Raw genomic sequence first — 26,126 nt, 5'->3', positions numbered from 1 at the left:
ATCTACAGAGCCAGTTCACACGCACCCAGGGATGGTGCTGGGCCTGGCTCCTGGAGCGCAGAGAAAATCAATGTGGGGAGAGCAGGTTTCCATGGTGAGCCCCTTGTGCAAATCCTCTTTCCATTTCCCACCGCACAAACTGGGAGGATCTGGCCCCTGGGGGTTTTCTCTCCCAGTTGGAAAACAAAACATGATGCCCCCCAAGTCCCAAGCTGTGGAAGTTCTTGGGACAAAGGGACTCAGCCCTAGAAGTGCAGGTGGAGACAGAAAAGCGGCTGCCCAGCATCCAAGTGCAGTGAGAAACTGCAGGAAAAGCAGAAATAGTGGGAAAAGAACAACTGGCTGGGCTTGCTTCCCCACCCATGTAAATCAGGAATAATGTCGCTGGTGGCCACACAATTAAACTTGGGTTACATTGGGGTGAGAGATGACACCAGCCCTGTTGGGGTGTGGGCTAGAAAGGAATGTTGGATAACGAGGCACATTTAGCTTAGGGCTGTTGCTAACAAGGGCACTGGGACAGTGTGGAGGTGGTTTTCAGGATAACAGGAGCTGGTTTGGGCCCCAGGAAATGTTAAGGTAGCTCTGAGGTGCAGCCTTAAATTGTACCTTCATGGTAACGGCCCCTCCACATGCTGCCCACGTGCCATTCTGTCCTGGAGCATCCCTTGCACTGGGGCCAATGGTCCCTGTAAGCTGCGTGGGCAGATTCAAATGCTGCCCAGCTGGTTAGCAGAGTGCCCACAGCCTCTCATAGCCAGCAACCTGTGTTTCTACTGGTGGTGCACATCCACACATGCCTTGGTGCACATAACAAAATTCATTCCACACATGGGTGGACAAAATTAGAGGGTACATTGACTGGGACCTCCTGCTCCTGGATTGCAGGAGAACAGCCCCTGAACTGTGCCCAAAGAGCCTGATTCCCCTTTGCCGTATACTCTCTCGATCTCTTCCATCCAGGCACACTGAATACAAATCCTGGCAGCTCAGAATTCTCCTGTGGCACAGACACCCGGGAAGCATTTGCACACACTCTACAGATGTGCATGGCTGTGGCAGGGGAAGCCTAGGCCCAGCTTATCAATTGTGCACAAAAGAGATGATCACAGGCATAAGGAACTTAGCCCTCCCTGGTACAAGTGTGATGCTTTCCATGCTGGTCAACACACCAGGGACCAAGCCAGGAACATCCAGATTTAAAAGCATGGCTGACTGCAGGTCCAAAGTGCTGGGGCTTGTAACACCTCATCCCCTTTGCAGATCAGCACAGTGGGGACTTGTAATATACTCTCATCAGCAGGTTACAGGAGCCCAGGGAGTTGCATGGAGTGATGTTTGCATAGATTGGACCATTGGTTTAGAGCAAACGAAAGGGAACGAGAGCACGGAAACATATTCTCTTTAGCATGGGCCATGTAATAAAAAGCATTCTCCAGATGGGAATGAGCTGTAGACCAAAATAATCTCCCTGACTCTGTATGATGCACATTTTCCTCTCTCTAAACTTCCCAGGGACACGATGACACAGAGCAAATAAAATGTCTTCCAGACAAAGGCCTGTGATGACCGAAGGTGAGTGTAGCTGATGGGCTTAGCTTGTCATTCTTGAAGAATTAAAGATGCGTAATGTAATTCATGTCAATCAACATGGGTATATGCAACATAGTTCCAGTCCGCCTCACCTGATATCTTTTTTGATGAGGTGGCAAGTTTGGCTGAGAAATAGAATTAGACGTCTGTAAGGCATTTGACTTGGGACCATATGATATTGTGATTAAAAACCTAGAACGATATCAAATTAACACGGCACGCAGTAGATGGACTGAAAGCTGGTTAACTTACAGGCCTGAACATGTGCTTGCAAGTGGGGAGTCGCTGAGGGCTGTAATTCTAGTGGGGCACTGCAGGGATCAGTTCTTGGCCCTGTGCTCTCTGATATTTTTATCAATGACCTGGAAGAAAGTATAAAGTTTGCCAGTGGCCAATAGGGAAGCGGACAGGCCATCCATACAGAGCTCGTTTGCTTGAGCCACGCTTAGCAATATGCATTTTAATATGGCTCGATGTGCACGTATAGGAACAGAGAATGCACTTACAGGAGGGGGGACTTTTCCCTGGGAAGCAGAGACTCTGAAAAAGATGTAGGGATCATGGTGGACAATCACGTGCACACAAGCTCCCAGGGGAGCCAAAAGGGCTCCCGTGACCCCTGGATGTGCAAACAGGAGACTCTCCAATAGGAGTAGGGAGGTTATTTTATCTCCATAGCTGACACGGGGATACTGAGTCCAGTTCTGGTGCCCACAGTTCAAGAAGGGCTGAGAGGTTCACGGGAGAGTCATGAGAACAACGCCATAGGGTTGGCCCCTTCGCTGGCTGACAGGGCCTGCATCCTCTCAGTTCTTTTCAGCCGGGTGGCACTCTCCTCTTACAGGCACCCCGCTTTGGCCAATGGGTCTCTCTGTGGGTCTGCAACAACTCAGCCAGAGGACGGCCTGCACTGTCTTTGTAGCCCTCCCCGGGCTGTGGTCCTCTTGTCAGACTATCCCCAGAACTTTCTCCCTGGAATCTCTTGGCCTGCCCTTTAATTCTCTGACCCTAGCTCTCCAGCTGGGTCAATCTAGATCTGTTACCCTTGGGGGGGGGGGGGGGGGAGGAGTTCCATTGATAACCCCTTCCCTGAGCCTGTCTTCAGTGAGTCCTGGCAGCCAGCCAGAAGCTATTCCCTTGATTCTCTGGTCCCTGCCCTGTGTTAGCCCTTGCAGCTAGCCAGAGGCAACTCTGCTCCCCCACTCTCTGAAGGCAGATGGCACTCATTCTGGCCCTGCAGCTCCTTTTATATGCACCTGCTGGGTCCTCACCAGCTTTGCTGATTGGCTGCTTCCCCTGCAGCCACTCTAGCCTGCTTGGAGGACCACTCCTCTGCTCCTTTCCTGGGATGGGTGTGGCTGGATCCTGAGGCCCCCAGCAGAAGGCCTTGAGGTGTAGTCTACCCTATCTCACTGCCTTATATCATCGGCTCAAGGTCCTCAATCTATTTACTTAACAAAGAGAAGGTGAAGGGGTGAATTGATCACAGTCCATAGGTAGCAGGATGTGGAACAGATATTTAATAATGGGATCTTCAGTCTAGTGGACAAAGCTCTCCCACAGTCTGATGGCTGGAAGTTGAAGCCATGTTTAACAGGGAGAGTCATTAACTTCTGGAACAACTGGTTCCCGTGGTTAATTACTCTGGTTGGGGCAGATTCTCCATCACGGACCGGTTTCAAATAAGGGTGGGATGTTTTTCCAGGAATTTTTTGGGGGATCTCTGTGGCTGGCATCATACCGGCGGTTCAGGCTGGATCATCCCAATGGCCTTGGAGTCTATGAATCATGAACCAGGAGGCGCTGCTCCTGCCACAGAGTTCAGCCCCCCAGCTGTAGCTCCTGCCCCTGCCTCAGTTTCTCAAGGGCTTTGCCTAAGGGCGCAGGATGCAGCAGCCCACCTCTGAGGCGATGCTGCTTGGTGCACCATGTGTTATCGATTCTCTGATCTGCTCTGGCTACTGACTGGTCGGGTGAAGTCAGGCACTGGGTGTGACCTGGGGAGTCCTAGGTGTGGTTGGGACCTTGCTGCTTGGGTGACCCCCTTTCTCCTTGTGCCCGAGTGGCACCGCTGTGATAAGCAGAGGCACAAGAGCTGGTCCCCCTTGGGTTAAACTGTGCTCCGGATCAACTTTCCTACCAGCTTAAAATAATCCAGGGGTCTACTGACTTCTGGCCATGCTGCAGGATACGTCTCTGCCTACGGGATGCAGAGGAGGGAAGTCTTGGTGAAACATCAAGGGGCAGAAGGGAGGTTGGTGCTCTGTGGACAATCTCACGCTGTTTTCAGAATATTTGGTGGGATGAAGAGCAAGTTTCTTTATTCGCTGAATCACTGCAGCTCCTAAGTGTCCCAGGCAGGGATCCCCCGTCTTTTGGGCCGGGTGCTGTACAACCTACGAGCCTCTTCTAAGTTTTTAAAGATAAATCTAATAGTGTAATCCGGGCAAAGGCTGGGGGTGGAGTATCTGTAAGCTCCTCACACCTTGTGCTCCAGCCCAGCTCCCACCCTGCATCACCTGCCATGGTGACCACCGAGAAGTGTGATTGGTGGGCTCCTCTCAATATGGACCAATCAGAGCTCGCCCCCATAGCCAGAGTACCTGGTGTGTGTGGGGGGGCGGTTAGAGCGCATAGAATGGGTACATGTCCCTGCCTGACAGTATGTGCCAGGGTGCCTATGGGCTGCTCTTCTCCACAGGTGATGTTCACGCCTTCAGAGAGCACCTGGGTAATTTTACCCCCGGGGAGCTGATGAGGCTGAGCGAGCACTTCCGCCCCGACTTGGTGTACGTCATCGAGAACGACATCCTCACTGTGCTGCAGGAACTCACCGCCAGGCGCGTCCTCACCGCACAGCAGGCCCAGGTAGGACTCCCTTCACATTATGCTGGACCCTAGGCTAAAGCTGCCTGAGCGGACGTTCTAATTTCCCTAGAGAAGCCTCGTCCTCCGACACCAGGGCAGATGGACCTTGCACGCAGAGGCCTGTCTTTCTCCAGGGCAGGAGAGAGTCTGGGCTGCTTCTAGCCACAGGTGCCATCACATGCCAAGAAAATAACAGGCTCCAGGAACTTTCAGCTATGGACTCATTAGACCTGTTAGAAGCAAGCACCAGAGCTGGAGAATCTGAATTTGCTCAGTATTTCGGACCCTGCTGCCCCTGAAAAGCACTTCTACAAAGCCCCAATTTGGTTTTTTAGATCGCCACACTCTGGGCTGGTCCCTAGCTTGGGCCAAGTGTGGTCTGACTTGCTGGGCTCAGGGCTCCGTCTGGTGGCCAGTGTGGGGTGTAGATAGGGATCTAGACAAAAGCCCAGATCCACAAGGAGACAAAAGTGCCTAACTATCACTTTAGGGCCTAAGTCCAACATTTAAGCCCCATTTAGATTCTCAACACCCCCTCGCCCCTCAGCTGTCACCCAGGGCTGGCTCGAGCCATTTTGGTGCCCCGGGCCCTGGCGCCACCCTGAGCGCATGGCGCATACACGAGCCTGCCCCCCCGGGGCACACGGGCCCACCTCCAGATGCACGGCGCATGTGCGAGCCTGTCCCCAGGGTGCGCAGGCCTGCTTCTGGGCACATGGCGCATGCACAAGCCTGCCCCTGGGGCGCGCGGGCAGGATGTGCCTGACTGTGCAGGGCCCCGCAGCTGCGGGGAGAAGGACACTGGCCACTGCAGCCCTCCGGGAGCCAGGTGCGCGGTGCCTGATGGCAGCACCTTACAGCTACCATCAGGCGCCCCCCATTGGTTGGTGCCCCGGGCAGCTGCCTGGCTTGCCCACCCCTTAGTCTGGCCCTGCTGTCACCCAGTGTGTGAGCACCTAGAGCCCCTGGGTGTCTAATTTTCCACCACTGATGTTCTCAAGAGGCTTAAGGGTCTGATGCTGGCCATCCACCCCACACACATGCAAAATGGGAAATGATTACTGAGATGTAGGAATACATCCGAAAGAGTCCTGGGGGTCATAGTGGATCAATATGAGTCAACAATGTGATACTATTGCAAAAAAAGGAAACATCATTCTGGGAGGGTATGTCTACACTACAAAGTTAATTCAAACTAGCGGAGCTCTTAGTTCGAACTAGGTAAACCTCATTCTACGAGGACTAAGCCTAGTTCGAACTTACTAGTTCGAATTAAGGGGTGTGTAGCCCCTTAATTCGAACTAGTGGGAGGCTAGCCCTCCCCAGCTTTCCCTGGTGGCCACTCTGGCCAACACCAGGGAAACTCGTCTGCCCCCCTCCCGGCCCTAGAGCCCTTAAAGGGGCACGGGCTGGCTACGGTGCCCATGCCAGGTGCAAGCCTGCCAGCACCCAGCTAGCAGACCCTGCACCTGGCACGGCTCGAGCCAGCCACCCAATGCCCCCCAGCCCTCCCCCTCTTCACAGGACCAGGCTGGCGGCTCCCGGGAGCTTGCCCAGGACCTCAAGAGGCAGGCACCCGCCTGGTCTAGCGTGGACATCATGGACCTCGTCCACGACCTCTGCACTAGGCACAGAAAAGTGGCTGTCTAGGGCAGGAATGCTGCCAGCCTGGCCACTCAGGAGCAGGTTTGCATGAAAATCAAGGTGGTCCACTGAGACCCCTGACCCTGAGCCCTGAGCTTACAATGGCCGTACTGGGTCAGACCAAAGGTCCATCTAGCCCAGTAGCCTGTCTGCCGACAGCAGCCAACCCTAGGGACCCTGGAGGGGATGGACCGAAGACAGTGACCAAGCCATTTGTCTCGTGCCATCCCTCTCCAGCCTTCCACAAACCTTGGGCAGGGACACCACCCCTACCTCCTGGCTAAGACTACTCCATGGACCCAACCTCCATGACTTGATCTCACTTCCCTTTAAACTCTGTTCCAGTTGTAGCCTTCACAGCCTCCTGCAGCAAGGAGTTCCGCAGGTTAACTATTTGCTTTGTCAAGAACAACTTTCTCTTACTAGTTTGAAGCCTGCTACCCATTCCTTTCCTTTGGTGTCCTCTAGTCCTTCTATTATGGGAACTAATGAAGAACTTTTCTTGATGCACCCTCTCCACCCCACTCATGTTTTTATAGACCTCTATCCTATCCCCCCTCAGTCTCCTCTTTTCTAAGCTGAGAAGTCCCAGTCTCTTTAGCCTCTCTTCATATGGGACCTGTTCCAAACCTCTGATCATTTTAGTTGCCCTCCCCTCTCCCACCCTCTCTCTTCCCCTCTCCCACCTCCTTTTCCCAGTCTCCCCGAGTTTTGTTCAATAAAGAGAGATTCTATTTTTGACCACACATTTTCTTTATTTTGTACATCAGGAAGGGGGGCTAGGGTAGGGTAAGTGGAAGGAGGTGAGGGAGGAATGGGGTGCGAGCCCCCGATGGGGAGGACTGGGCTGGCTCTGCGGGCTTCTGGGGGTGGAAGCTTTCCTGCAGCCCCCCAATTATCCCCTCTCCCCAGATGGCAGCCGGCAGCAAGTGCAGCCAGTCTGATGGCTGAGTGGTGTGATGTGCCCAGTGTGGACACTCAGGGCACTCCAAGCCAGGACTGCTTTGCAAGCGGGGCATCCCTGAGAACTGTCTGTCCGGGGTGGGGGTCGGGTCCCTTTAAGCACAGCCCTCGGCTAGCCTGAGGCAGCAGCTCCATGCTCTAAGTCCTCCTCTGATGCCCTGCCGGCACTGCTTCCGGCCATCCTTAACCCCGATTCAGGGTCCACTCAATGTGGACATGCTAGTTCGAATTAGCAAGATGCTAATTCGAACTAGTTTTTTAGTCTGGATGCGTTAATTTGAATTAGCTTAGTTCGAATTAGCGGTGTAGTGTAGACATACCCGGATATATTAACAGAAGTGTTGTAAGAAAGATATTCTTCTGCGCTGATGAGGCCTCAACTGGAGAATTGTGTCCATTTCTGGGCACCAAATTTCAGGAAAGATGTGACAAATTGTAGAAGGTCCAGAGAAGAGCCACAAAAAAGATTAAAGGTCTCGAAAGGTCTAAAAAAATGAATTTGTTTAGTTTGGAAAAAGAGAAAACTGAGAGGGGACATAACAGCTTTCAGGTACCTAAAAGGAGTGAGAAAACATATTCTCCTAAATCTCTGATGATAGCACAAGAAGCAAAGGGCTTAAATTTCAGCAAGGGAGGTTTAGGTTGGACATTAGGAAAAAGTTCCTAACTGTCAGGGTGGTCAAACATGGAAGAAATTACCGAGGGAGCTTGTGGAATTTCCATCATTGGAGGTTTTAAGAACAGGTCAGACATCTGTCAGGGATAGTTTAGATAATACTTAGCCCTGCCTCACTGCTGGAGTCCTTTCCAGTCCTACATTTCCATGATTCAGTGTCATGCTTGTGATTGCTTTTTCAAAGCCCCCCTCCTCTCTTCCATGCCATTGCAGGCTGATTCTGACTTTTCCTCCTCTTGTGTCTCTCTGGGGTGTAGGATTACAGTGACTGGGAGAAGAACCATGATTCAACCAGTGCCGCAGAGAAGCTAGTGGGTGACATTTTGACCAAGAGCCACGCCACGGGGCTGGGGCTGTGGACGTGTCTATTTGCTCTACAGAGCCGGTGGGCCCACCCCAACCTCCATGGGATGCTGGATGAAATCATTCACAATGGTAACGAACCCATCGCCCAGGGCGGGGGACACGGGAAATGGGGGGATCCATAGGAATTGATGCTCTTCACTACAGCTCTTCCTTGTCCAGCCCTGATCTCAGGGCTGTGCTCTGTGGGGTTAATTAATCAATCTTAGGCGATTCAATGTGGGAAGCAGGAAGGAGAGGGAGGGGAAATGCAGGGGGAATGTGAGATACAGGCTACAGTAGCCAGGATTAGGGGAGAGAAGGTACCATTGTGGTTCTTTGGGTGGGATGTCACAGGACTGGAATTCCATCACTGAGACCTCAGTAGCCTGCAGATCCTGATCTCGGAAACATGGAGTCTCACGGGTGGGAGCGGGGGAGAAGGGGGAATTCAGAGCTGGGCTGGAGCTGCTAACATACGAGCCCTGGGAGCACTCTTCCATGCCAACTAACAGCGTCGTCTGTATCGCTCTCTGTTTAGGTCACGATCTGATACAGGAAATTCTCCTGAACAAATCAGGACACGCCCTGGACCCAGAACTGAAAGGTACCATGAGGGAACTGACCAGTATTAACTCTGCCAACTCCGTGGCTCTTGTCAAGCTAAGAAGGGCTCGCTCATAGGCCTGCTCTGGGGCAGTGCGGAGGCTACTAGCCCCACTGGGAGCTCCGAGAGGGGTTGTGGGTCAGTGGGACACAGTTCCTCTTGGAGTTCCTCAGCCTGCAGGGGGAGCATGTCTTGTACTTCACCCCTCCAAGGGGTACAGTACATACCCATGGGTACGTCTAAACTACATGGCTCCGTCGACGGAGCCATGTAGATTTGTTGTTTTGGCAAAGTCAAATGAAGCCGCGATTTAAATGATCGCGGCTTCATTTACATTTACATGGCTGCCGCGCTGAGCCAACAAACAGCTGATCAGCTGTTTGTCCGCTCAGCGCGCTAGTCTGGACGCTCCCCTGCCGACATCAAAGCCCTTTGTCAGCAGCCCCGGTAAACCTCATCCCACGAGGAATAACGGGGCTGCCGACAAAGGGCTTTGATGTCGGCAGGGGAGCGTCCAGACTAGCGCGCTGAGCGGACAAACAGCTGATCAGCTGTTTGTCGGCTCAGCGCGGCAGCCATGTAAATTTAAATGATCATTTAAATCGCGGCTTCATTTGACTTTGCCTATGTGTCTAATCTACATGCCTCTGCTGATAGAGGCATGTAGTCTAGACAAAGCCCATGTGTGCCCAGCCAGCCCTGGTGTGCAGTATAGGGGGAGCACAGGGCCATAGCCCTACCCAGGGCCCTCCTTAGGGGAGTGCAGACCCTGTGGCAACTCCTCCCAGTGTCCTAGATATAGGTTCCAGGGTAACCCCTCCCTCACAGGTCCTGCCCCTACTCCGACTCTTGCCCTACATGGCACAAGCTGTGGGATTACCAGGGGCCTGGAAGCAGGGGTCATCCTCATCTCTCCCCCACACTCACCACGGAGATAGGAGCTGGAGTGGCCGAGCAGCCTGCTCCACCCTCCTGCCCTCCCAGCCTACTACTGAGAGGTGAGGATGACCCCTGCTGCCAGGCAGAGTACCCTGGCCCCAGGGCGATCCGCTTCCCGTCGCCATGGAGAAGCAACTACCTCAGGGCAGCTGGTCAAAAAATATGGCACCCCCCCAAACTGGTGATATGTTCTATAATTAGATTTCCCCCAAGCCAGTGACCAATGTGAACTCCTGGATCCATATTCCAGTCTTACCACCGAGTCATAGACAGCCCCCTTAGACTCTCAGTTTATCTTGCCACCCAGACAAAGGGGATTTTGTGATAATAGGTCACTGAAATCAGAAATCACACGGCATCTCCCAAGGGACCAATCACTTCACCCCCTACTGGGTCGTAGGCCAAAGATAAGACAATGTAAGCAGTCAACTCCATAGTAAACTAAGTAAAGCTCGATTGGCTAAGGAAAGGAAATGGGAGTTATTGAGAGGTTCAGGCCAGTAAACTATGCACATTGGTGAATCACAGTGTGTAATTCCACATGTTAGTGACGTTGTAAGCAGATTGGCAGTTTTCCAAGAGTCTTATCACAGCACCTGGACTGTCTCTCAGGATCTCCACTTTGCACTTGTCCCTCTCCTCGCATGCAGGTATTGTAAGTACCTGTTCCCCAGTGGATTACATGAGCCAGACCTACCAGTTCTGTCTGAGCAGGGCTAGTTCCACTAGAACTATTTGTGATGAGGTGTAGAAGAGGAGAGAGGGGATGAAACAAAGAAATGAGGCCTGGGCATCTATCCGCCCAACACCCTCGGCATATTGTGTGATCAGGGTGCGATTTAGAGATGTTTTTCTATCAAACTTCCACTTACTGATCCTCATAAAATAAACAGCGATGAGAAGTGCGAGATGGCAAATAATCATATTGCTCTTTTTCAGCTTATCAAGTAGAGCACAAGGCCAAACTCCGTGATCTCACAGGGTCGATGAAGGAAAACAAGACCCCAGGGCAATCTGAGGGGGAGATTTTCCCCATTGCTAGCCGCTATGTGGAGCTGAAGGTGGTCTCAGACCGTCATTTCATGAAGCAGACTCACCAGGAGCATGAGGCCCTGGCCGCGGCGGGGGAGCTGAATGAATATCGCCTCCAGAGGAGAGTGAAGAGCGAGCTGGAACGTATCACCCCTGACCGGCTCTTCCGCTGGTGCACTCGCTCCCGCCGGGTCCCCCTGTCTGTGATGGTGAGCGGAGTAGCTGGCGTGGGCAAGACGACTCTGGTGCAGAAATTCATCTTTGACTGGGCAGTGGGGGAGCACTACCAGAAATTTGCCTTCGTTTTCATCTTCAAGTTCCGGGACCTGAACACTGTTGGTGAGAAGAGGAGTCTGGAGTCTCTGATCTGTCAGACATATCCGCTCCTCAGGGACAAGCTCCCAACAGTCCTGGAAGACCCTGAGAAGCTGCTTTTCATCTTTGATGGCTTGGATGAGAGCCAGACTGATTTGCCACTGAGGAGAGGAGAAGCCCATGATCTGTGTCTGAAACCTGGGGATGTGAAGCCCATTTCTGTGATTGTTGCCAGCCTGGTGAAACAGACACTGCTGAAGGGCTGTTCTGTGCTGTTGACCAGCCGCCCCAGCAAGCTGGCCGGTCTGGAGGCTGGTGTCTTCCACCGAGTGGCCAATATCGTGGGCTTCCTCGCTAAGGAAAGGGAAAGGTACTTTTCCACGTTCTTCCGAGATGAGCGCGTCTCCAGAGAGGCCTTTGCATACGTGCGGGACAGTCAGGTTCTGTACACGCTGTGCTACAACCCCTCTTACTGCTGGATCACATGCACGGCCCTGAAGCCCTGCTTCACCGCCCAGGCAGGGAAACCACAGCCTGTCCCCAAAACAGTGACCCAGCTCTTTGTGAGCTACGTCACCCATATTATGGCCAATCACACCCAGGAGCGGCCTGAGGCCCAGAGCATGCGAGATACACTGACACGCCTGGGCTGGCCGGCCGAATATGGCATCAAAAACCACATTCTTGTCTTTGATCTGAAGTATTTACAGGATTTCAAAGTGGAGTTTTCTCCATTCCTCACCGGCTTCTTGGTGGAGAACCCTCCAACTGATAACTCTTCCCAGGTGACCTATTCCTTCCTTCACCTCACCATCCAGGAGTTCTTTGCTGCCCTTGTGCATTACCTGGATTACAGGGAGGACAGGTTCAGAGACACAATGGCTAAAGCCAGGACCTGTAAAGAAGGTGACTATGAGATCTTCTCTCGCTTCCTGGCTGGGCTCTCCCATCCTGCCACCCGGATGCCCCTGGAGAAATACACGGGGAAGTTCTCTGCAGAGGCCTCTCGACAAGTTATTGGGTGGCTCAGCGAAATGAACTATGAGGAGCTGGAGAGCAGAGACGAGCCCAAAGGGAAGAGGAGGCTGATGAATGTTTTCAATTTGCTGTTTGAATCCCGGAACAGCCAACTGGTGCGTGACGTGGTGGGCAAAGACCCCCACCTGGACTTCTCAGACTTGTACCTCATGCCGGTGGATTGCACCGTCCTCGCTTACGTGCTGAAATGCTGTGAAGAAATAGGGCGCCTCGTCCTAGAGTCCTGCTTCATCCAGAACGAGGGCCTGGAGAGACTCAGCCCGGAGCTGCACAAAGTCCGAGAACTGAGGTGAGAAAAGAGGTTGTGTGTAAAGTTTAAAATATCACGGACTTGTCATGTCAGAGGCCTCAGAAGTGCTGTCAGGTAGCTAACGGTGTTACCATTACGGGGGTTGCAGCACTGGGTAATATACAATCAAACCCCTGCTCTCATAATTATGGTGCTACCAAATTCATGGAGTTAAAAAATGTGCTCTTGCCCATGGGAGCTGGTCTTTCGTGTGCTTTTACTTTGTGGCGTGCAGATTTCACAGTGGAGACCACGGCTGGCCCACAACATTTTGGCACCTGAGGCGGGGAGCACAAATGACACCTCCATGCCCCCTCGCTTGGGACAAAACTTTGAAAGGTCTCAGTTCTGCTTTCTTCCTGTTCTACTCCTCTCATGGTGCTGCTCTGCTACCTACCCCAATAAAGGAGAGCTAACAGCAAGCAGCACAATTTTCTACACTCTGGGTCCTAGTGGTGCTCCCCCCCCCAGTCTGGCACCTGAGGCGTCCACCTCAGTTTGCCTCATGGTAAGGCCAGCCCTGGTGGAGACCAGTGTTTCTGTAAATGGGGGTCCTGACACCAAAAAAGGATCATGGAGTGTCACAAAGTTATTGTATGGCAGGAGTTGTGGTATTACCATCCTTCCTTCTGCATTGCCTTCAGAGCTGGGCAGCTGTCAAGTTGTGAGAGCAGCACAGAAGTAAGGGTGGTAATACCATCACCTTGCTACAATAACTCCCCCTCCCTCGGACCCATTTTGGGTCAGGACCCCCAATTACAATTCTGAGTATTTTCAGATTTAAACAACTGAAAAAATGACATTTTTTGATTTTTTAAAACCCTATGACTGTGAAATTGACCAAAATGGATTGTCAATTTGGCAGAGCCCTAATTATAATGAATATGCATGAGGTGCTAATTAAGGTTGCACAGACAACCTTAAATTCTGGCATTTCTTAACTTTGGAGTGCTTGATTTTGAAACCTTAATAATGTTATTGCAATGGAGGCATATGCTTTTTATGTGTGCAATTTTCTAGATTTACATAAAAAGCAAAGTGTAAACCCTCCAGAAATTCCATCACATGGCCCCTTATTGACAGGCACATAGGTTATTAGCAGGGGGATCTAGATCCACTGCGAAGCCCTTTGCCACTCGAGTAACTGGTATTAGTAGTAGGTTGTCATCCTCTGTGTAGACCTCTAAGGGAGATTGGACACTGCCATTGGATTTTGCCCATATTTACAGCTGAGGAATGGGTAGACTCGAGTTCCATTCCAGCCTTTGGAGGAGAGTGCATTCTGGTGGGCACAGATTCTGTTTTTCTCCAACTGGCACAGTCAGGTCTTTTCTCTACCTGTGGCTCCTTGCTGCAGTTCTGTTCTCCTTGCCTACCCAGTCACAGTCTCCAGTACTGAGACTTCACCTCCCTGTCCCAGTCACCTTGCTCAGCCAGTCCTAGTCAATCCCTCCAGGTTTGCTGTCCAAGTCCTAGCCTCCCCCACAATCCCAGCATCTCCCTTTCCCTAATTCAAGTCTCCTTGTTCACCTTGTACCAGCCTCCCCACGCAACTCCCATTAATCCTTCCCTAGGCATTAGGGTTGCCAGGTGTCTGGAACTGAACTGGACAGTTCGGTATTTTCACCTCCTGTCCAGCAAAAAAATTCAGAAAATACTGGACACCTGAAATGTCCAGTACTTCCTGATTTTTTCCCAGCTAGGAGGCGAAAATCCCGGGCTGTCCGGCTTTATACTGAGGCAGCCTGGCAACCCTAGTGCTTACCGGGTTCTGCAGGGGAGCTATCCGGCCCCATGCAGAGAGGCAAGAATGCAGGCAGACGGTGGCAGCCTGTTAGTGCTAAAAAGCCTCACCACACGTTTTTTAAAGGGGCCACACTGTTTAGCTGTTTTTTTTTTTTTTTTGATTAACAACTCTTGGGGTCCTTTTTTTTTTCTTCTGTATTTTTTCTGAAACCATCTGGCAACCCTAGGCATAGATGTCCCTGGACTCTCCATGCCTGTTTTCTAAGCTTAAATCATGTCTCCCAGGCTCTGCTTTGGTCACACAAAGAGTAGAACAAGAAGGTCGCTGCATCTGCTTCCATTTCAAAAGCCCACACCCTGTTTCCATTGGCTCTTCTGGCCTCTTGCCAACTCACTTTCTGCTTTGCTAGCATTCCCAAAGACTCTCTAGGTCCCACTGTCTGTGGTTAACTCTTACAGGCAAGACAATGAGAGTTAGGTTTCAAGAGTGAGTTAACCAGTGAGGCAAGACTTTAGTTAGCTGTATGACTAGAATGTCCAGAAAAGGGCATTACTTCTCCCCCATTTATCACACATGCTCAGTAAGGATGGGATCTTGGGAGAATTTAGCTGCTAAATTCTACCAGTCCCTGCTGAGCATGTGCGAATTGTGCTTTTCCATTTGTAAAGCTGGGGATGGATTCCAGAAGTGCTTACGATCAGTCTTGCGCCTTATCCACACATCCACACTGTCTTAGTAAGTAGTATTCCTGCAAGGGACTGTAGAGAAAGCTCAGGCCAGGATTTCAGCTTGGAAGCTAATGCCCATGTTTCTGTACCAAAATCTGTAATTCTCTCTATTCATTTCCCCCCAGCCTCTCAGACAACCATTTGAAGGATGTTGCAATGAAGAATATTTGCTCTGTACTGAAGCATCCAAACTGCAGGGTGGAAGACCTGAGGTAATCAGAGCTGAAAGGAAGCAGGTGAACCCTGGCGTGTAGCTCCAGCAAGAGCTGGTTAAGCTGCAGCAAAAGCCAGCAGGAGGCTATTTAAAGAGCTGGCAGGGACCCAGGTTGTAGCAGGACAGTACCTGTAAGAAATGTTAAGTTACTTTCACTGCTGGAGATAACTTTATGCTTGTTTTCTCTCTGCGTCCTCAGAGTATTTTCCTGTTTCTGCCTTATTCTGCTTCTGAGGCTTCCACCCTCGCTCCACACTGTGGCTCTTGCATTCCATCCGCATTGTTTTTTGTTTATTCTGATTTGTCTGCTCCTGGGTGATTCTCATAGCCTCTCTCTTATTCTTTCTTTAATTCGGGGTATGCCTACGCAGCAAAGTTATTTCAGAATAACGGCCGTTATTCCGAAATAACTGTGTGAGCATCTACACAGCAATTCTGTCATTTCGAAATAATTTTCAAATAATAGACAGATTATTACGACTTCTGTAAACCTCATTCTACAAAGAATAATGCCTATTCTTAAATAGCTATTTTGAAATAAGGCGTGTGTAGATGCTCCACTGCTGCTATTTCAAAATAGCCCCTCACCAGGGCCATTCTAAGTTATTCCTCCCCAGTGCCTCCAAGGACTCTGAATCAAGATAGCATGTCTACAGTAGGGAAGCTTGCCTCCGACTAATTTTGAGGCTTCCCTGCAGTGTAGACATAAACGTCCATGACTCCTTTCACCCACCCTCCTGCTCTCTCTATTATTCTGGGTATTTTTCTTTTTGCTTTATCCTCTTGTTTCTTCATCTATTTTATTTTCACTCCTTTTCCAGGCTTCTCATGCTCTTGTTCCTCCTCTTCTCTGTATCTTTTCCTCCCTCTCTCTTTCTCACTCTTTCCTTCTGCTCTCTAGCCTAGGGAAGAACCTGTTCACAGAAGCATGCTGTAAAGACCTGGCCTCTGCTCTCAAGGAGAACTTGACCCTCTTCAGTCTTGATCTGACCAAAAACAAAGTGCGGAACGCTGGCCTTTCTGCCCTGCTAGAGGCACTTGAGGCCCCACAATGCAAGATTCAGAAATTAGTGTAAGTATCTACCTGACGGTGACACTTCTGCCTTATGGCATGAATGTCTTCTAGAGCATCAGCTTTTTGGGCAAAATATTTTGTGCCCCTCCTGCAGTGTTCCCTGTAAACTGTTCCATCCATGTGTGCATTTTTTCCAGCCGTGTGTGGATTTTTTCCCATGCATGTGCAGAATCAAATTTTATGTGCACTTAGATACACATATTCAAATTTGCACCACCAGTAGAAACAAAATGTAAATTAAAATAAAACATTATTTATTTTTATTTTTATTTCTATTATTTTTATTTATACTATTATTAATTATTATTTTATTGTTATTATTTATTTTATGTACTTTATTAATCTTATTTATCATGTTTATTATTATTATTATTATTATTATTATTATTATTATTATTATTATTAATTAATTAAATAAATAAAATGTTATGTGGACTCAGGTGCACATATGTGAATGTGTGAATGTGCACCACCAGTAGAAACAAAACCTACCTGTGTGTGCTCTGCTAATTACCTAGGTGGCATTTGAATCTCTCCTGAGTGGCTGCACAAGTGCACAGCTTACAGGGAACACTGCCCCTCCCCCAAAATAAATTCTGTGGAAAGCATATGCTTTTCTGTGAAATGTTTTCATATTTTAACAAAAACCTGAATTTCTCCTGAAAAACAGTTTTGATAGTGAGCAGCCCTGGCTATACTCTGAGCACAATGAATCCCTGATTGGCGTTCCTAGATGCTATCATAATACGAATAAATAATAATAGCAATATAGGGAAGATGGTGGGAGAGGCTCAAATGGGCAGGGGGGTAGATAGGCCCTGTCACTGCAACCAGAGGCTTTTGTCTAATGGATGTGTCCAATGCTCTGACCCAGCCTCCAGGAAAATGGCTTATCAGATGAATCCTGCGAGAGACTGTGCTCTGCTCTCTCCAATAACTCCACCCTCCAGCATCTGAACCTGAGTGCCAACGTTTTCACCGATCAGTGCGCTGAGTACATGCATCTCCTCATCCTGACCAGCCCCAGCCTCACCGACATCAGGTAAAACAGCCCCTTCCAGCTCCTCCCACTGTTCAGACTCACAGCGGCTTTTGCACTTTTTTTTCTAATGTCTCCCACGTATTTACACATCTGTGGATTAAGTTACCGGGTTGTGTATCAGGAGATGGCTCAGAAGAAGCCTGTCCCCTCTTGATCCCAGGCTGGTGAGTGACCTGGGTGAGATGAACTGGCAGGGTTGAGTCTGGGGCACAGCTATCCCACCATACCCATTAATACTCAGACTGGTGTCAGTTTGTCCCCTTCACTGGTAAACTCAGCAGAAAAATTAATGACTGAAGGGGCCATAGACCTGGGTCTTCCCACTTAGTGCTGGAGGTGGGGGAGATCCATGCAGGCCAGGGACAGGGCATGCGAAGTAGGGGAGGTCTCCCTGTGGTGTCTGCTCTGGGATTAATCCAAGGATTCAGTCTTCAGCACCATCAATCCAGAACCTGCCACTGTCATAATTCCTGTTTCCTCCACACCCCTCCCCAGTATATTTATGGAAAAAGAGTAACGAGTATCAGTTGAATTCTTTTTGGCTCCGAGAGAAGGCGATAGTCAGGATTGACTCAACCCATCTGACTCGCTGTTGGATTCCTGTGTGCACACTCATTGGCATAGCAAGACAGGAATGCCATGGATATAGCTTTGGTAATAGGGGTCTGGTGATTTAGAGAGTTTTTAGGCTCCCTTGGGGTGTGTCTACATCGAACATTTAGCTTGAAATGAGCTATGCAATTTGAGCTACGCAAATGGCGTTCCTTTATTTGAGCCAATTTCAAAATAGCTTATTTTGTCATTTGGCGCTGTCTCCACAACGCCAAATTTCAAAATAAACCACTATCCCAAAATGTCTTTAATTCTCGTGGAATGAGGTTTACAGGGATGTCGGAATAGCAAGCCTGTTATATATAGAAATAACAAGTGTGCGGTTAAGACGCGGAAAATGCTATTTCGGGATACCAAAAGCAGTGCTTTTTTTGTAAAAGGTCTGGAGGTCGGGGCCAAAATGCGGTCACGGCCCCTTTAATTGCCGTATGTCCCGAGCAGGCTTCCTTCTGGCACGGCACAACGGCTCCCAGAGCTGGCTGGGGGCTTTGCTGGAGAAAAGCGAGTGCTCCCAAAAGAAGGTGTGTCCCGGCACAAAAAAAAAACACTGACCAGAAGTATTCTGAAATAGAACCACAATGTAGACGTGTCCTTGGTGGCTCAGTGCAGGAGACCTCTGGCTTCATCACAGCCAAACATAATGGGCAGTTTGGCCTGGAGATGGACTATGTAATAGGGCCACATGGGCATCACATTGAAGGGACCTTTTCTGCATGCACAAAGACTGACCACAGGAACAAGAGCTGACTACCTGATTACTCTTCCTTTCAGGGCTCCTTCCCCTCCCACCCTATCACATGTATCTAGACTTTAAACTATGCCCATTGGTGTGAGGGTTTTAGCATTTTCCCCATCTTGCTTTCCTCCAATCTAGTCCACAATGCAGCAGCCAAAATCACCTCCCACTCATGTATTCAGATCTGTCCGCTGAGTCTTCTGACTTGCTCTTTCAAATCACGTTCAGGTATCGAAAAGAGTGTCACAAGGTGGAGGGAGAAAAATTGTTCTCCTTGGCCTCTGAGGATAGGACAAGAAGCAACAGGCTTAAACTGCAGCAAGGGAGGATTAGGTTGGACATTTGGAAAAACTTCCTAACTGTCAGGGTGGTTAAACACTGGAATAAATTGTCTAAGGAGGTTGTGGAATCTCCATCACTGGAGAAATTTAAGAGCAGGTTGGATAGACATCTATTAGGAATGGTCCGACGGTACTGGGTCCAGCTGTGAGGGCAGGGGACTGGACTTGATGACCTCTCGACATCCCTTCCAGTGCTAGTATTCTATGATTCTGTGATTCAAGGCTATATCTGGCCTACCTCCCCAATCTTGTAGCATATCAGATCCCACCCTCCTCCCTTTCACGTCCCCAGAAGTTGTAGCCCCACTGTCCTTTGATGGCTTTCTGCCTCCTTCAATGCCATCTGCTCTGATGTCTCAGGTGGGCCAGACTCCCATCTACTTTTCATTTTAATTCCACTGCTTCTACAAAGTCTACTGACGTACGTCCACCTCAGTATTCAGCCAGCGCTATTTCCTTCTGCCACAAATATTAGAAGTTCAACATGTCTGTTTGCTGGCTTATTTTTAAATTGCAAATGTCACTAGAAATAGGGACTTAGGCTTTTAAATCTCTTGTACAGCTCCAAACACACTGTCAGGGCTTAAAAAAGATAATAATGAATGACTCACGTAATAAAACACCAGTGTCTGTCATGGGGTTGTTTTTCCAGAACGACTGTCATAGAAATTAACTGCGACCTCTCCAAAAGACAGAGATCATAGAGTCATGTAAACAGACAGAACCTGGAAGACAGATATTGCACTGATATGTCCTGTTCCTATGAGAACACAACAGGACTACTGGCCAAGGTTTGCTTTGTAACAATACTGGAGTTTTGCGCGTTTGGGCTATGACTTCCCAAACAGTAACCCTGGGTGTTTTCTGCTCTTCTCCTAGACTGAGTTTGAATGACTTCTCTCCAAAGGTGGAAGGGCAGCTGAGAAAGCTGCAAAGTGAAAATCTGAAGATTCATATTTAAATAACTCTTTAACTGGATGCACTGCGGTGCACTCCCAGCTTGTGAAAACAGACGTTGAATCTGGGAACTGCAGCTGTCTGAATACACTGCCTGGTTTAACATCCACTGAGATGATACATTGTGGGAGTAATAAAATCAGGACTCAGCTGCACTCATGAAATGCATGGAAATAACTTCCCGGAAACCCTGCCAAGCTTCGTCCCCAGCAGTGGTACAATGGCTGCTCCTTTCTAGCCTTTTAGTTACTTTATCTTTTTTTTCTCACAAACAAGATTACTCTGCAGTTTCCTACACAGTTCTACTTATGCTTATATATTATCAGAACAGACCCTTAACATTTACAGCAGGCTTCTCTAAATATGCCTGCATTCCCAACATAGTGTTTGCATCCATTCCAAAACACTGTCGTGACGGAAACTTCAGATTTGTACTGTTGTGTGATATGGAAAGTAGCGCAAAAAGAGTTGCCACAAATGGAGTGTGATGCTGTGTATAAAGCAAGGTGATCATTTATATCACTGATGTTATCACTGTTATACGGTTTCAGTAAATCTTTGACTAAGTATGTCATGTAAGGCATCGAATTTGAAGTTATGAATTGCTAAGTATGATTATCTTGTTCATAGGTTCCCAAACTGGGGGGCGTGAAGAAATTCGGGGGGGGGGGGGGATGAGCCAACCCAGCCCTCCTGTCAATCCTCCCCCAAGAAAGAGCCCACTGTAGGGAATAATTCTGGACACTCTGGATGCAAGTGAAAACAAGCTGAGGATTTATTGTACACCAGCGCGGGTAGAGTACCAACCAGGGGTTAATCTGGAGAGCACTAGTTAATCAAAACATTACAGTGAATTATATAGGCAGCTGGTGGGTGGAGTGGAAGCAATTTCATAGATCCTGGTGGCAAGACGTAATGAGCACATAAGCCAATAAACTACAAAGGTTACACAGTATCTCCGCCCACCACCAATTAAACATCTTATCAATGATTCTGGTAGTTATCCCTAACAAGCTAACTAAGCCAACGTAAACAAAAGACATGTTGATGGCAACTTTGTTTGCTGAAATTATGATACGTCTACTGTAGGATGATTACTGCCTTGTGTTGGCGTGGTCCTTGGGATCCAGGTTTATTATCTAGAATTAAGGAGACAGTGAGAACGACTTCCGTGAAGTTTGTTTTGGTACCAGCCAGGGTCTTATCGGAGTGAGGCCCTCTTGGAATGTGGTTGCCAGGGTGACCAGGGTCATGTTAACTGCTTGTTCTGTGTGTTCCCAGGCCTTGCCTCAAATTTAGGATTTGAAAGAGAGTTCTTAGTAGAATACCATGGACTGCCTCAGTTTACCCTTACACCTGGTCCATGTAGTTTGGGCTGGCTGGGGCTGGGGGAGGATGGAGCATCTTGAGCAGACTTCAAAATGGCCGTCTTAGAAGGGCAATGCCTGCTCTTCTCTTAAAAGAGCAAACCCCCCCCCCCTTTTTTTTTTTTTGCTCAACAAGTTTTGTGGCTATTTTTTTGGTGTGCATGTGAGGGTTTCTCAAAAATCAAAAAGGGGGTATGATGCCGAAAAGTTAGGGAACCACTGATTTCTTGTTTATAGGCATGTATCATCTTTGGATCTGAAGTTATGAATATTGGCTAGGTACTTGTTTCTTAAATATGTGTTGTACTCTTGGGTGACACCACCATATAGATTTACATCAGGGCTAGACAGGCCACAGAAGAAATTCATTCCACCCAGAAGGCTTTTCCAGTGGATGCTTCAGACAGTAAGGAGCCAATCACCAACCTTTATGATTCCAGCATATGATATGCTCATGTGACCCATGACTTCATCTTGGACCAGTAATACAGAGGCTATAGCTCTGTTTGGGACAGTAACTTTCCATGCACACAGCAAAGGATATAAAAGGCAACTGCGACATCTCCATTTTGCCTCTTTCCTGCTCCAATTTTCTGGACTGTGCATTTACAACCAAAAAGAGTATGTAGACCTGTGGACTGAGGTATTCAATTCTTCTGGAAGTTACCAGAGAGACCTTTGCAAGTCAGTAGTGTGTTCTGTCACTGCTATATACCTGATATAAGGATCTGTAAAATAACCATTTTAACTCTTGTTTTCTTTTCTTAATACATCTTCAGTTAGTTGACTAAGGATTGCCAGATAGTGTGATATTTGGATAAGATCTGAGATATACATTGACCTGGGCATGGGGTAAGTGTGATCCTTTAGGACTAGTAAGACCCTTACATTTGGCAAATGAGGTTTTCAAAAACTCCTCACTATATGAGACCATTTTATCTAGATGGGAGTCAAAGGGGAATGACTAAATGGGGCTATGTCTTAGTTTATTGGGAGACCTGCAGTTTGCACGTGTTTCTGCCACTCTTTCTATATAGAAGGATATTAGGGAAGTTGTGTAGGAAGTTGTATTTGGGAGTCTGTTCAGATGTGTGGCGGGTGAGTTTGGGGGTTGATCTCAGCCAGTAGAATTGGCAAGGGCAGCACAAATCATTAAAGAAGCAACATTTGCCAACAGTTGTCATATGAGGGTTTCTGAGACATGACGTACCTATTTCCTGTTCTGTTTCTACAAGTGTCTAATTCAGATATGAAATGGTTCATATGCCATTCCTGGTCTGTGTTTGTATCATTTAGATTATCATTGGTGGCTTATAACGCTTTATTGATAATGTGGCAAGGTCCTAGCTCAGGCCCCTCACCCTGGGACACTTTCTTTATCCACAAATCAGCTGGAGACCCTTTCTGGTGCAGACACCCATGCCTTTTATTGTCAGCGTCCCACCATCTTCTATTTACAGAGCTTTCATTTTCCCTCAGGTAACTCAGCCAGCCTCTCCTTCTGGCTAGAGAGCACCCTCAGCCCACCCTGGCTCCTGGCTTCTCCCTTTCACTTCCCCCCTGGCTGATTTATCCAGCCCTCTGGCTAATGAGGCCCACATCTGCTACCATTACCCCTTCAGGCCTGGGCTTGCTCAGGCTGTGATTGGCCTTCTCAACCAGGCTGTAGTGGCAGAGCTCTGGCTTAGCCACCAGTCTGTCACAATAATGACAAAAATAACTGTGAATAGCTTTGCAGACCCAAACCCCAGTGCTCATGGACTCCCCTGCTCCAGCCCCAACTACTTGGATTGTTGCAGGAGGGATTTGGGCTCCCTGCTATCTGGTATCACATTCCTCTCTGTCTTTGTTATTGCTCAGTGTCCTATATCTAATGTGGTTTTCAAACATTTTGTACTGGGGACTCCTTTCACACAGCGAGCCCCTGAGTGAGAAGCCTCTTATAAATTAAAAGTGTGTGTGTGGGAAGCAATGTCGTGTGTGTGTGTGTGTGTGTGTGTGTGTGTGTGTGTGCAGGAGGTAATGGAAGCTGAGGGCCCCATGGAGCTGAGGGTATGTCTACACTACAGCACTAATTCGAACTAACTTAATTCAAATTAGTTAATTTGAACTAAGCTAATTCGAACTAGTGCATCTAGACCTAAAAACTAATTTGAATTATCGTTTTGCTAATTTGAACTAGCATGTCCACATTGAGTGGACCCTGAACCAAGGTTAAGTCTGGCCAGAACAGGTGTCGGCAGGGCATCAGGTTAGGACTTAGAGCGTGGAGCTGCTGTCTCAGGCTAGCCGAGGGCTGTGCTTAAAGGGACCCGACCCCCACCCTGGACAGACAGTTCTCAGGGTTCCCCGCTTGCTTGTCTACCTCGATGAGGGACAGCAAAGCAGTCCTGTCTTGGAGTGCCCTGAGTGCCCACACTCGGCACATCACAGCACTCGGCCACCAGCCCAGCTGCACTTGCTGGAGGCTGCCAGCTGGGGAGGGTCAATTGGGGGGCTGTCAGGATCCAGGAGACCCTGCAGGAGAGCTTCCACCCCGAGAAGCCTGCAGAGCCACCCCAGTCCTCCCCATCGGGGGCTCGTACCCCATTCCTCCCTCACCTCCTTCCACTTACCCCTCCCTAGCCCCCCTTCCTGATGTAAAAAATAAAGGACACGTATGTTCAAAAATAGAAACTCTCTTTATTTAACAAAACTGGGGGAGGGGATTAACCTCTGGGGAGACTGGGTAAAGGAGGTGGGAGAGGGGAAGAGAGAGGGTGGGAGAGTGTAGCCAGACACAACCCCCATCTTGTTTTTCCACGAACCCCATCTTGTTCCCTCCCACCCCCAGAGAGCAAGAGAAAGGCAGTCAGCCTTTGATGCCCTGGGAACGCAGGTGTGCTGCCTGTCCCTGACTCTACCATAAACAGAAACCAGACAGTAAATGGGCTAGCTGACGACCCGGGGCCTCCCGTCGCCCTGATGGCTAGTACCAGTAATTGACACGCCTGCACTGTCCCAGGAGAGGAATCTTCGCCCATCACATACCAGAGGTGCCCATTATCTGCATTTTCCCAGGTGTAAATTATGCTTTGCACCCTTCGTGGGAAACTTGGTGTTCAAAGCCATTTTTCCTAATTAGCCACTTGAGACCAGGAAGAAGCCTACATGACCCAAGGGGTATAAAAGAGGTTCAGCAGCCCACCCCATTTGAGCTCCAATCATCTATACCTGCTGGCAGGTATTGATTGTCTCCCGAGGTCTGTGGGACGCCCAACCTCGCCCTACTTCTTCCCGAGGGATTGAGAGAAAGACGCTGGCCACGCCAAGTCTGGAACGCAGGGGTGAGAATATATACCTGCTATGTGTCTATTTTGCATGCATTTAATAAGAGCTCAGAGAACCAAAAGGGTTTCATGGTACCTGTAAGTGACTTATTAGTGTAATTTCTGTTCTGTCCTTTGTAGTGTCTGTGTTATCTGTAACACAGCAGTAGCATTTAACAACTAAGTTTACCCTGTAACAATAAAATAGTAACTGTTTAAGCTTTAACCTGACTCCTTCAGTTGCTGTAACAGAACCAAGCACAATTTAAAAGAACTTCAGCCGGTAATAAGGGACTCACTGCCCTGACCGTCGGCTGACAGAGAGGGGCGGGGGAAACCTGGGAGGAGGGAGCTGGAAGAGGGAAGCCAGGGGAAGAAGGAGGAGGGGAAGTATAAAACAATGGTACGCCATATCTTCAGTACTGTGTACAGATGTGGGCTCCTCACCTCAAAAGAGATGTTTTGGCCTTGGAAAGGGTTCAGAAAAGGGCAACTAAAATGATTAGGGGTTTGGTTCTTATGTTCTAAACTCAGGGCTCAGGGTCGGGGGTCTCACTGGACCACCTTGATTTTCATGCAAACCTGCTCCTGGGTTCGCATGTGGCTTTTGGTGGCCAGGCTGGCAGCTATCCTGCCCTAGGCGTGTGCCTAGCTCTTCTGTGCCTAGTGTGGAGGTCGTGGACGTTGGAGGCCTCCCCCCAAACCTGGACGAGGTCCACGATCTCCGCACTAGACCAGGTGGGTGCTCGCCTCTTGCGGCCCCAGGCAGGCTCCTGGGAGCCGCCAGCCTGGTCTCGGGAAGAGGCGGAGGGCTGGGTGGCAGCGGGTGGCTGGCTCATGCCATGCCAGGTGCAGGGTCTGCTGGCTGGGTGCTGGCAGGCTTGCACCTGGCACGGGCACCGTAGCCAGACCGTAGCCCTTTAAGGGCTCCGGGGCTGGGAGGGGGGCAGAAGAGTTTCCCTGGTTTGGCCCAGAGTGGCCACCAGGGAAGCTGGGGAGGGCTAGCCTCCCACTAGTTCGAATTAAGTGGCTACACAGCCCTTAATTTGAACTACTTAATTCGAACTAGGCATTAGTCCTCGTGGAATGAGGTTTACCTAGTTTGAATTAAGCGCTCCACTAGTTCGAATTAAGTTCGAACTAGCGGTTTGTATGTGTAGCGCCTATCAAAGTTAATTCGAACTAGTTAACCTGAGCTGGTTAAATGTTTGGTCTTTCTTTGTAACTAAGCTTTAAGCCTGGGGTTCCCTGAAAATATCAATTAGTGGCTCTTTCCATCTAGCCACTTTACTATGCTTGCAACTGTAGTTTTGTTTTAATAATAAAAGTTTGTTTCTTTTTTCTAATTAACTGGAATTGGTTGATTGGTGTGTCCTTGGACTCAGTGCCTAACTGCCAGGGCAGAGTCCATTGTTGTCTGTGAATCCCCTCCTGGTTTTCCCAACTCCAAGTAAAATGGAGGTTGGAGCAGGGGAGAGTTTTACCTTAGGGAGGAGGTTTCCCAAGTGATCTCTTCCCTAGTTTTCTTGGAAGTACTTGGGTGGTGGCAGCAGATTTCTTCAAAATCCAGGTATAGGATTTTGGGGGGAAGTTTTGGTACCAAAACCTGTAGAGACAAGGTTTTGGGGTGCTCTTGCGGGCCCCTCACTTCTGCATTTGTCATACCACAGTGGGGAACAACCTTGACAGGCAG

The 26,126-nt window shown here is 49.1% G+C and overlaps 1 protein-coding gene across 1 annotated transcript; it reads left to right on the top strand.

The window, feature by feature from the left end:
- The first annotated feature begins 1,565 nt into the window (after positions 1-1,565).
- Positions 1,566-25,741, top strand: LOC106731453 (NACHT, LRR and PYD domains-containing protein 12-like). Its single transcript, XM_075908301.1, has 10 exons — positions 1,566-1,575; positions 4,295-4,461; positions 8,002-8,179; positions 8,628-8,693; positions 10,572-12,306; positions 14,907-14,993; positions 15,897-16,067; positions 16,945-17,112; positions 19,681-19,749; positions 21,450-25,741. Exons 1-10 carry the CDS (start codon positions 1,566-1,568, stop codon positions 21,583-21,585), a joined length of 2,787 nt encoding a protein of 928 aa, XP_075764416.1. The 3' UTR covers positions 21,586-25,741.
- Positions 25,742-26,126: the final 385 nt, after the last annotated feature.

The sequence above is a fragment of the Pelodiscus sinensis genome, chromosome 24 (genome assembly GCF_049634645.1).
Source record: "Pelodiscus sinensis isolate JC-2024 chromosome 24, ASM4963464v1, whole genome shotgun sequence".
NCBI lineage: Eukaryota > Metazoa > Chordata > Testudines > Trionychidae > Pelodiscus > Pelodiscus sinensis.
This window is presented reverse-complemented; position numbering and strand designations above follow the sequence as displayed.

Bases quoted from the DNA above. Each gene is read 5' to 3' on its own strand.
- LOC106731453 (XM_075908301.1), top strand. The intron at 8,180-8,627 runs GTAACGAACCCA...CTCTCTGTTTAG, and splicing joins GGATGAAATCATTCACAATG to GTCACGATCTGATACAGGAA. The intron at 19,750-21,449 runs GATTCATATTTA...GGTGACACCACC, and splicing joins CTGCAAAGTGAAAATCTGAA to ATATAGATTTACATCAGGGC.